Raw genomic sequence first — 12,819 nt, forward strand, 5'->3', positions numbered from 1 at the left:
TACAAGCGGTATCCTTTCTATAAGGAACAGTGTATAGTTTATTATCTTTAACCATAATAGTAATGTCCAAAAAGTTGATTTTTGACACACTTTGCTCTTTTGTGAATTTCAGGTTGAAAGGATTATTGTTTAGATGGTCAAAAAACATTTCCAATTCCTCTCTATTGCCGGTCCAAAACATGAGTAGATCATCTATATATCTACCTAGATACAAGATGTTTTCAGTTAAATTTGTTGGACATTTTCTCCATATATGGATTAGTTCAAAATATCCCATGTATAAATTGGCCAATGAGGGCGAAAATTTCGCCCCCATTGCCACACCCTTTATCTGTCGGTACCATTCCCCATTGTGTAGAAAGATGTTATTCGCAAGTACCAGTCGGATCATTGATATCAGCATATTTGAATGTTCATACGTCTCAATAGGTCTGCTATCTAAAAAATGACGTACCGCCATTAATCCTTTGTCACAAGGGCTTCTTTACACCATCTTTCTCAAGACGTCTCCAGCCTGGAGTTCGTCTAGTGGACTTTTAGGGATTTGGCCAGGTGCATTGTAGGAATTGTGGTCCAAAATTTCCAAAGACCCCCTCAGAGCTTCTAGACCCTTGGATTTGTATTTTGGACACTTTGAAACCTCAAGAGAAACTTCAGGAAGAAGTTCCAGAACTTTGAAGTAGTTTTGAACAACTTTTGAACAAAAGCTCCATAAGTGGACCGACTCGACATAAAAGTCAAGCTAACTACCTTCAACTGTATCATACGCAGCTCAGTATAGGCATCACATCCAGAGGACTGCTCATATCAATGTATGCAGATGATATGACGATCTACCTAGGGAATCCTGAAATAAACTTAGTGCCAGTAATGAGGGAACTGGTAGGATAGGGAGGCTTAACGGGTATCCAGATAAATTGGAATAAATCCACGATACTGCCCTTGACCGACAGCTCCCTTCTTTTCGACACAGAATTCCCAATACAATGAGCATCTGGCCCAATCAGATATTAAGGAATACTGTTTAGCCGAGTTCCACAAGAGATATGGTCTGCCAATTATGGGAGGCAATCGACTGGTTGGAGGGAAAAGTGCACAGGTGGAGGACTCTACCATTGTCCCTGGCGGGCCGTATAGCGATTACGAAGATGGTCATATTCCCAAAACTGTTGTACCTCCTAACAAATATTCCAATGCCGCTAAACACACACTTTTTCAAAAGGTTGAGATCAATTATACTGGAATTATTATGGGCCGGCAAACAGCCTTGCATATCCTTGAATATCTTAACGTTGCCTTTTACACAGGGGGGCCTGGGAGCCCCTAACTTTGAATTGTTTTCATATTGCGCTCAGGCGCACTTCCTCTATTATTGGCAGCATCCTACACCATACCAGCCACATGTAGCAATCAAACTATATAAAGTGGGCCCCTCCCACTGAATACGCCACTCTACCAACAATACAAACGCCCAAACTCAGAAATAGACACAGTTGAAACGCTTCACTGGGCATGGCATAGACTGACACGTAGGGCACGCCAGGAGGTCCTGTTTGCGCCATCCATGCCTATAGGCGGTAACCCGCTAATTGTGCCATTATTAGACACTGCGACCAGGCAGAGAGCTGCGTCCCATGTGCTCAAGATAGGTAAAGACCTGTATCCGGAAGACCCTTCATTACATTGCAACAGATGTGTACGGATACTCCGCCTACAGCGATGGACACCCTTTTCTACTACCAAATCAGAGCTGCATGCAAGGTCAGATACGCGGACTTCCCACACATACCCCCCCACACTACCAGCTTTAGAAAATGTCATAGCGGTTTTGTCACCCCGAAAGCTTATCAGACAACATTATAGCATCACTCAAAGGGAATCCCCTGTCATGGAGGTACACTCTAAACTAGATTGGGCAGAGGACACACACATCCCTATAACGTATAAACAATAGTCCTTCTGATGTACTCAATTGGAGTACCTATCGCCAAATTACAGGCTCTGGCAGATACGTTTTAATTACCTACACCGCTTATATCGTACACCACTGCAGCTGCATCGCATGGGGCTGCACCCAGACATTTGTTGGTGGAGATGCGGCTCCCAATTTAGCCGGGGAATGCTGACCGATAGCATTATTCTGGCTGGCGGTATACAAACACATTAGCGCAATGACAGGACATACCATGGCATGCTCTCCGCTGACTGCATTGTTGGGGTATGTCCTTGACATACCAAAGGGGAGGAGGAAACTTACGGCGATCCTGCTTCTTATGGCCAAGAGACAGGCGGCGATGCATTGGAAAAAACAGGCGCCCCGTACCACAACGGACTGGGTGTACTCCGTCACTTATTGTAAAGACCAACTGCCACAATTTTGGGAATTAATGCCTAGCAAATCCCGTCCCAAAGACATCTGGGAACCGTTTGTGTCCTGACTGGGTACTCACTGAAGCGAAACGCATGACGAGTAATACACTCAGAAGGGTAAAACGGCAGAGTTTAACGTATTTTATCCTCTAAAGAGCAGGTCTGGGGCTTTGTAGACCACGATATATGATCATGCCGAGGTGTGTACTCTGGTTGAATGGGTGCATGCATCCAAGGCAACAGCTTAGAACTATCACTTTGGGCAGTGTAAATGCGTAACTGTTACAATCAAATTGTTTTCAGGGCGAGTGATGTTTGTTTTTACAGTTAGCTTTTTGTTGATGAAGCTAATTTGGAATATATAGTTCCTGCACATGACATGTCACCTCTACTGACTCTGTAATTGTATAACCGTGTGTGCAACCTCGCACTGTTTTTAATATGTAAAAGCTTCTTAATAAATTTGTTTTTAAAACTACCTTCAACTGTAAACCAGCCTGGATTTCATGTTGATCCAGATGAAAGCTCTGGAGTTCCAGACTCCCAGGATTTGACCGGAGCCTCGCAGAGAAGCAATCCGATATCATTGCATCAAAATTGGCCCGCTAGAGGGGAACGCAGAGAAAGTCCTCCACAAAAGCTTCTAAGAGTGATGGTAAAATCTTGACTGGAGCCATCCACTTAAAGTATCTGACCAGGGCTCCACCTTGGTCAGCTTCAAACTTTGACTTTGTCCCAGTCACGCACAACCAGATGTCGCAGAGTGGCACTGTATGATGAGCACTAGAAAGTGGTTAGAAAGTGGTTAATCTTTAATAATTCATACCTCCGATAATCTATAATAGATGTTTACCGTGTTGGCATCATTTTAAAGAAAACATATTTACTATTTATATACATTAGTGTATGATTTTTATTTTATGTTATCTCCTACCTATTTAATGTACTGGCGTTTTTAAATGCTTTACATACCTGCCTTCTGAGTGAAGCCTGCTTGTTTGCAGACAGCTACCAAGGTTTGAGCTAGGGTGTAATGTATTGGGGCCTTGACTGTACCTAATATTGCATTTGGTGGCCCCATTGATAGTGGTAGGTGAATTCTTACTTATAATCCACCTTCCAACAGAGGGGTAGGCCTCACAGTAGTGAAGATCAAATTTAGGAGCTTTTCACTACCAGGACATGAAAACTCAAAATGTATATGTCCAGTCTTTCAATTACATAGCACCCAGCCCAATGGGCTACCAAGTGCCAACCTTAGGGTTGAATGATATATTTGAAAACAGGGGAGTTTAAGACTTAGTAAAGGGTTTTAATGCCAAATCGACATGGAAGTTATAGGCTGAATTCAGGCTTCAATGGCAGCCTTGGGACATGTTTTATGGTGCTACCTAATTTGGTGGTGCAAATAAGTGCTCCAGGCCTACTGAATAAGGAACAATGATGAATGGAATGCTGAACAATGCCAACATTCTCCCCTAGTCACAAACATCTGGGTTTAATCCATTGTTGTTTCGCTCACCATGCCACCCCAGTTTGTACCCAGCCATATGCCAATCAGTCTTGACCCTGTTCCTCATTGGAACAGTCCAGCCCGATCTGCCATGCCAGGTCCTCTCTGGACCTGAAAAACAAGCATCTTGGGACAGGTTTTGGGGAATTCCCCTCATCAGCCAGGCTAGCTTGAATCCAGTGGTGGAGTGAGCACTGGGCCCACATCTGGGCATACCTTGCCCACTCAGGGCAACAAAAGCAAAAGGAACAAATGATGGACAGAATGCTGAACAATGCAAACATTCACAAACAGTCACAAAGATCTGGGTTTAATCCATCATTCTTTTGCTCACCATGCCACCCCAGTTTAGACCCCACTATTTGCAAATCAGTCATGATCCTATTCCTCATGAGAACAGTTCAGCCCGAGCTGCTAAGGCAGGTCCTCTCTGGACCTAAAACAAGCATCTTGGGATACGTTTCAGGACATTACCCATCATCAGCCATGCTAGCTTGAATCCAGTGGCACAATGAGCATGAGATCCAGGTCTGGGCATACCCGTCCCACTTTCGGTGACAAAAGCAGAGGGAACAAATAATGGGTGGAATGTGGAACAATGCAAACATTCACCCCAGTCACAAAGCCTTTGGTTAAATCCACTGTTCTTTTGCTCACCACCCCACCTCACTTTGGACCCAGATATATGCAAATCAGTCTTGACCCTGTTCGTCATGGGAACAGTCTAGTACAAACTGCCAAGCCAAGTCCTTCCTGGACCGGAAACAGGCATCCTGGGACCGGTTTCGGGGCATCACCTCTTATCAGCCAGGCTAGCTTGAATCCAGTGGCACAGTGAGCACTGGACTCCCGTTTGGGCATACCCTTACAATTTAAGGTAACAACATCAAAAAGAACAAATGATAGATGGAATGCTGAGCAAATGTTAGTATTAAATTTACAGGCCCGGAGTATATGGCATACCACTCTACAAGGGATTTATTGGTAATATAAATTTGCCAATTGGTTATTAGCCATGGTTACCATGTTTTAGGGTAGTGAGCACATGTACTCAAGCACTGGCAAGGAGTGGTACAGTGCACAGAGTCATAAGGCAAACAAAAATTAAGTGCAACAAAAAAGGAGGAGGTGAGCAAAAAGGTTGGGGGAAGCCCACCCTAAGGCTGACAGGTCTAACAATACTGGTTATTCTTAGATCTTGATAACAAGTTGAATAGAAGGATATCCACCTCACATATAAAGGGACACCTGTTATAGTGCCCAGATTTCCTGGCCACAGGAAGTCTGGACCACATTTTGCTTCCAGAAAGGTAGAATTGCAATTGGATGGGCTGCATCGCCAACCTCCACCACGACCCCTCTGACCTGCTACACTCCCTTGGCTATACTTGTCTCCCAACTTCGCATTGGCCTTTTCCAAACACATTTACCACTTACTCAGGGCTATTGTTAAAAGCATGTGTTAAATCCAACAGAATTGGAAATTGGATGGAGAATTCCCCAGGTAAATGTGGATCCACACAGTTATTGCTCATACCGCAAACTAGTGATTTAGGGTTGCATTTGCACCAGTGCCGACTGAGAATGGAAATTCGCCGACCCTGCATCTCTGTACAAATATTAACAATCAGACACCTAAAAGGGTGTTTCCTTGTCACTGTAACATACAACCAATTTTAAGGAAATCACTGTTGCACATACCTTAGATCTCACTGATCACACTGATTCTTTGAGAAACTGAAATGGAAACTTTACCAGGACTCCAAACCCAAGTATTAGGACTGCAGTACTCCCTGTGCAGGTGTTAGTGCACATAAATAGTCTTGTAGTATTTACTTTAAACACTGGGGGGCATATTACCAACAACTAGCGATATTTTTTGTCTCTAACTTGCTTAGAGACAAAAATTATCACCGCACATCAGCGAATTTTATCGCAGATAAACCTTGCTATTAACAAGGTTTATCTCAAATGCGATAAAAAACGGCCGAAATGCATGTATATCGCTGAAAAGTCAGCGATATTCATGCATTATCGAGCAAATGCTCTTAGCCATGTTATCCACCTCCCATTGGATACCATGGCTAAGAACTGCTCAGGGCAGGTGTTAGCTTTTGGAGATATTCGCGCTTAGCGCGAATATCTCCAAAAGTTGGTAATAGGAGATAGCGATGTTAGGGACTGTTTCCAGTCTCTAACATCTTGGCACGCCCACTTTGCATGTCATTAGTGATAAATTTCACTGACATGCAAAGCAAGGCCCAAGATGGTCGCTATCTCCTATTAGCTGTCACTAACTGGTGTTAGCGACAGCTTGGTAATAGGGAGATAATTTTATCTCCGCTTTCTTGGCTTTTAAAGCCAAAAAAGCAGAGATAAACCCCCTTGATAATATGCCCCTGGGTTTGGGAACGGAGGTGGGATTCATTCTCTGCTGTAAGATTGAAAGCAGCTGCAACAAAATTATTAAAGCGTACCTCTTGATAATAAAAACGCAGATGCTCTGGCTTAAATGTTGTTGTCATCTGTGTACAAAGTTGGACCCTCTTTATCCCTGCATGTCTCGAGTTTAAAATATATGGCTCTGTAAACCTCATATAGTTTAATGTCTCCTGTATCTTTCTTCTTTCAGTTGAAACTGGATGAAAGATTTAGAAACAAGACCTGCGGCCTCTGTGGAGATTTTAATGGGGAACCCTTGAACGAGTTCACTGTAAAAGGTAAGAACATAGACATTGAAACACACAGTATATCATGCTTTACTTATTTTTGATTCATAAAAATACAGTTGTCTGAAAGTTACAAATCGCTTGCATCAATTACTGTGCATTACCTAAGAAGGAGAAAAGTTTATTGGTCTATGATGTTACTGTCTAAGTTAAAATATCATCAGATTTCCACTACCTTTTTTCTTATTTCTAAAGGGAAAAACTAATATAGATATATAGGGGAAAATGTTGTAAATTAGTTCTTCATGTAACATTGCTGACAGTGGTCGTTAGCCCTTCCTATGTGTTCTTACCTCCTTAGCCTCACAGAATACCTATGTGTGTTCTAACTTGTACTGGAGTGTTCCATTCTTGTCAGTTTATAGTCTGGTCAGCTGGTGAGGTGTGCGCTCAGCTCTGTCCTACAATAAATCTACATGTAACTAGCTAGAAGTGTCCTGAGATCTATCTATAATAGAAAGCAATAAATTAAACCTTCTGAAGATCATCCACTTGAGCAGCTGTTTCAATAAAGCGCTAAACCGGAAGCTTTATTTTCAGAAAAATCCATTTGATCACATTCATACATTTTACACACTAGTTTTGATAATTCAGAATACATTTGAATGCACAATTTAGAGGAGGTTATTGGGTAAAGGAGAAGCAATCTCTTGTACATTTATAAAACATAACAGTTACAAATATGGAAACAACTAGCAACTTAAACATTGTGTGGACATTTTAAGGTTTTACCCAGGGTAACAGTTTATTGGTTTAATGACTTGTTATAGATAGTCTTCCCCCAGCACTTGTCCAGGACACTATTAACATTAAACCATTTGTGTTTCAGTGGTGATCCTTTTTCCTTGGCCAATTAAGGGTTACGCCACAAATTCTGCCTTCAGTATTAGCAATTTAATAGAAAGTAAGCATTAAACTCTAAAGATGTTTTGTATGAGTGTATCAAATACTAATGCTGGAAGAGTGTATCAAATACTAATGCTGGAATCCATGCACAAAAAACATGCATAACACTTTAGAAAACCACGATGAAAGCAGATTAAAATGCTCACTGCTATGTACTAACAACAAGCAGACAGACTAACATTTTAAAAGGGGTTACAAAATGCCCAGATATGGGAAAAGAAAGCAGATAAACTGTGTACAAAAATTATCTATGTTTTTTTGTATGGGGTAAGGCTCTCACATTTATTTAAATGTATCTGTCTTGTTGGATTTATGAACACTCTACTTTATTGCATCATCGCAGTTAAATGTAAGGTCCAAATGTTCAACATTTCATAAGTCAGGAAGACAGAATAGTAATTATTAGTAGAGCCTGTTTTGAAAATCTCTTTCATTGGAAAATTTACAGAGTGACCATGCCATTTGAAGAACTTACTTAAAATGTAACAGATTTATCTGAGACAGCCTTATTAATATGTGTGCTTTGAGTTACCTGACTGAAATAATTATTTGCTCTGGCAGTACAGCTAGCACATCAAAAAATCCTTTACACAATATGCTCTTATCAAAGACATTACACTTCTTCTGTTGGAGGAAGGAAGGAGGGATTTAGATCGCCATAACTGATAACAGCAACTCACTATTAATCATTTCAGAGTATTATAGCACATGTATGGGACAAGGAATGCGCTGGTTCCTGCTAGATATACAAAGTGGTGGAAGGATGATCTGGCATCACCAGGTTAGAAGGTTGTCCCACCGATCATGGGAAACTCTACCTCATCTTTACAGTCCCTGCAGAGGCTACGAAACCTGAGAAGGAGCTCTCAGGAATGAAGAAGGGGACCTCTTAGGCCATCTTGGCTGATGTACCCTACTCCTGGCCTGCACTCTGGACTTTGTTACTGTCTTAAAAGGTGGTCACACAAGCTCCCTCAGTTCTGCTCACTACCAGTGGTGAGGGAACCTGCAGAAGTACTGGAAGGCAGAGAATTTCTAGACTTCTGTGCTCTAGTCCAACTGTGAGTGGCCTAAGAGTGGTTTCCGATTCCTCTTGAACCCACAGTAGTCCTGAAAGCTGTGTGTAAAATAGATAAATTCCTAATGAAGAGGAAGCCATTGCTGATAAAGAAGTAAGATTTATTCCAAGGTAAAAAGGTCTCATCCATCCATCAGCCAGTGTAGCATCAACTGAACATTTAACTCCTAAGACTCTCATCGCCAGGTTCCATTACCATGGTGCTACTCAAATGTATACAGATGCTGCCTAAGCCTAAGATGATACATAGAAATTTGATACATAGAAGTAAAGCACAATACTACACACCTTCCCTCCTTGTGAATAGTAAAAAAATAAAACTCGAATGAAAGGGTGAACAGAAAGAACAAAAAAAATATTAATAAACTTAAGTAGAAGAATAATGAAGTCTTCTCATTTCCTTTTCTGTTTGATGTCAAAGTCCTTCAACCTTGATAGCTGTTTCACATTCCTTTTTATCCTCTGTGGAGCGATGTCAGTAGAACTCATGTTTCTTATTCTTTCTTCGCTCTGTGAACCTAAGATTCTTTCTTCTCTCTGAAGAGCTGACTATGTAGAGCAACATGGAACACAGTCCCAAAAGTAAGTATCAAACTTGTTGTGGCCCAAAAGATCCCTCTTAACAATCACAACCTTATTTAGATTCCAAATACGTAAATCTTCAGTTTTAATAGCATTGGTTAACACTTTAACCATTTTATGGGTTTCTGAAACAAACTAGATGCTTTCCTCCCAAAAGAAGTTCTTATCATACCGCAATCTCCAACTTTCACCAAAGTAAATTTCACAGATTTTTTAGCATCAAAGTTTAACTTGCGAGCATTCATTTTGTCAGCTTCTTTGATTTTCCACTCCCCATCAGACAATAGCACCTTTTCTAGCTTCTGCTTTATTGACCCAATGATTTGCAATAAAAGTGTTGGGAGTACCTTCCCTTAAACAACTCAAAAGGTGTGCTTCCAGTGATGGCATGTGAGGAAACTCTATAAACCTCCATCTTCTTGTTCATCCCATCTTTACAAGCTATGTTATTTTGTTTAGCTATGGAAATAGTTTCCTTTAGTTCTCTTTTAAAGCATTGTACCATTCTGGTTGTCTAGGAGAACATCTGTTATGTTTGATAGCACAACACTCCAAAAATTGTTCCATTTAGCTGGTGACTAACTGTACTCCGTTATCAGTCAGTGAGACACGAGGTAACCCCTCTCTCCCAAACACTTGTTTCAAAAATGTAATCACATGCCTTGTTTCTATGCCTCTAGTGATCTTGACTTCCGGCCGCCTAGAATACATGTCTACGAGAACCAAGACATGAACATCAACACCACTTCCTTGTATGGGGCCCAATATATCAAGTGCTACTTCTTCCTACTTTTTTTTGGGACGATCCCTGCCCACCATGGGTTTGACACTCTTCTCACTCAAAGCACATGGAACTCATTCTCTTATCAACCGCTCAACATGTAAATCCATTCCAGGCCACCAGTAATTCAATCTAAGTCTATTCTTAGTTTTTGACAGTTCTTGATGTCCTGTATGAGCCACATTCAACAATTCCTTGCGAGGTAACACAGGTGGGAGGAGTCTAGTCCCTCTAAATAGAAGTCCCTTACTCTCTGAGAGCTCATTCCTAATGTTCTAGTACTTCTCACAATCACTGTTAACTTTGTTGTTCCAACCTTTGAGTAACAGTGAAAGTTACTGTAGTTCCTTATCTGAGGGACATTCTTCACGCTACCTGTTTTGCTTAACTCCATTTCACTCAATATTGCATACCCATTCATCTTGCTCATCTTCTTCAGGACCTAATTTGTCTTTATTACATCGCAGTAAATGTGAAAGGGTATCTGCTATCTTATTCCTTGTTCCAGGTAAATATTTTCCTTCAAAATCATACTCCTGTAGCGCAACCACCCACTTGGAGATTCTGCCTGAAATAGCATCAATCAATGCCCTTTTTCTTAAATACCTCACACAAAGGTTTATGATCAGTGCGTATCGCAAGTTTAGTTCCCACAAAAGATTCTTGAGTTTCTTTACAGCCCAATGTGCGACCAGAGCCTCCCTCTCTATAACCGATTAACATTAATTCTGCTCCTTGGAGGCTGTGTGAGAGAAACAGGATGACATTTTTAGAATCTCCATCTTCTGCCGGTAAAATTGCGTTTAAATCCTTCAAACTTGTGTCAGTAACAAGACCCGACTTCTTGGAAGGGTCAAAACTCCTCAACTTAGGGGTTCTTTTCAGTATTTCCTTAATTTCTTTAAATGCAGTTTCACTCTTTTCAGACCACACAAACTCTACACCTGACACCCCTTTCAGCAAATCCCCTTACAAATTTGATTTAATATTCTGCCATACCAAGAAACTTAATAAATTCCTCCTTATTAATAGGGGATACTAATTTTTGTATGGCCTCAACCAAGTCGCTTTTAGGTTCCACACCTTCACCAGATATGGTGTGACCTAAATAATCGATCAAAGTTCTTTTAAATCTGCACTTATCTAAACTAACTGTGATATTATATTGATGAAACCTTTGCAATACCTGCCTAAGCCTCAAGTCATGTACTTCCTCATCTTTCCCGAAAATCAGAACATCATCTTGATAGATCATTACACCCAGCTGACCTTTCTATTTTTAAAATAATTTTCATTCGTTTTATACTCAGCACATCCTACAGCTGTGATTATGACATAGTAAAGTGCAAATTATGGTACATCCCCATTCGCAATATTGTATTTACTAGGTGGGGGGGGCAGCGCCATGTATGACATTACTATTCAACAACGACAACAATAATTCACTTCAGAGATTAACAGTTTATGATACTGCAAAATTCAAACATAACATAAAAGAAATAAACCATTAAACGTAATACCACCGTCCTAATGTGTCTGTCCTATAAGTATGACAAGTATGTTCCCAATGTGTATGTCGGTTATGCAGAGTTTAAACTATCAGAGTCCTGCTGTTGTGGATGCAACTATGAAAGCAGTGTGATGGAGATGTTATGAAAAGTAGGTGTTGTGTTATGTGTGAGTGAGTGTGATCCGGAAGGGAGGTTGGGGACTATAATGTGTGGGTGCTGCTCCCACATGTATATGACCCAGCTCTTTGGATATAGGCGTTTCCTAGCATGGGTATGGGAGAGATCAAGGGTATGTTAGCCAGGCGCAGTGTTGGCGCCATCGACATGTCCCCCATGGTCATTTGCATCCCACAGACTAGCTTCTATGGTAGTCACATAGTCCGCCAATCCACAGGCAGTGTCTGAACAAGTGGTCACAGAGGCGTAGATATCGATGTAACGTGTTCGGCCACCAGGGAACGTCGAAGAGGGAGCAGCCAATGTCTAGTAGATGGGCCCGTTGGGGATCTCCATGCCATGGCCAAGGAACGTTTGGCCGGAACCATCGCCAGATCAATGAATTTATTAAGGTTTTTACAACTTGCTTTTCTTCTAGTAATGCCTAGTATAAAGTGCACCCCCTGAGTTGGAACCGTGGCTCGCGTTGCCTCAGACAATACATCAGAGACCTTTCCCCAGTATTCTTTAATGCGGGGCAAGTCCAGACCATGTGTTGAAAGTCCGCACCCGTGGCTTGACACCTGGGACAAATGTCTGTAGAGGTCGGATACATACGCGCCAATCTGTGCGGAGTTAAGTACGTGTAGTTAAATAGATAAATTGCGTGAATTTCAAACGGCATTCGTTGAGATGGTCTTGGGGTTTTCAATGCATTGTTGTCATTGCTTATCAGTGATGTTGGTAGAGAGTGCCGCTGCCCAGTATTCTGGTAGTGGGGTCAGTGAGGAAGATGTGTTCATTCTTAGCAAGTTATATATAGCTATGATTGCTTTCCTGCCTGCCCCATGCGTTAGCAGTTTCTGCAGGGCTTCAGAAGTTGGTGGAGTTGGTGGAGTCGCACTTATGTCCCCCAGGTTTGCATCGCCTGTTGCGTTAGTGTTGCATAGAGAAGGAACGTTCCTGGTGCCACTCCATAATCGTCTCTCAGTGTGTCAAAATCGCACAAAGCAGAGTCAAGAAATAAATCTCCCCACATGGTCAGTCCGGCTGCCTGCCAGTCAGCCAGTTCTGGGCGCCGTAGATGAGTGTAGGTACCTGGAGCAGTCTCAATGGGAAGGTCTGGAGCAAATGGGGAGGGCGGTGCCTGGATGCCACATAATGTAGCCAGGCACCGCAAGCCACCGTAATGA

At 41.8% G+C, this 12,819-nt stretch overlaps 1 protein-coding gene across 1 annotated transcript in view; it reads left to right on the plus strand.

Annotated features, from left to right (window-relative positions):
* LOC147733202 (mucin-2-like) overlaps positions 1–12,819 on the plus strand; it is a 1,332,790-nt gene that overhangs the window by 203,948 nt on the left and 1,116,023 nt on the right. The window contains exon 4 of the mRNA XM_086957736.1: positions 6,516–6,603. Within this exon, the coding sequence (XP_086813862.1) occupies positions 6,516–6,603 (88 nt within the window). The remainder of the gene's footprint in view (positions 1–6,515; positions 6,604–12,819) is intronic.

Source organism: Lissotriton vulgaris, chromosome 2_1, assembly GCF_964263255.1.
Source record: "Lissotriton vulgaris chromosome 2_1, aLisVul1.2, whole genome shotgun sequence".
In the NCBI taxonomy this organism is placed as follows: domain Eukaryota; kingdom Metazoa; phylum Chordata; class Amphibia; order Caudata; family Salamandridae; genus Lissotriton; species Lissotriton vulgaris.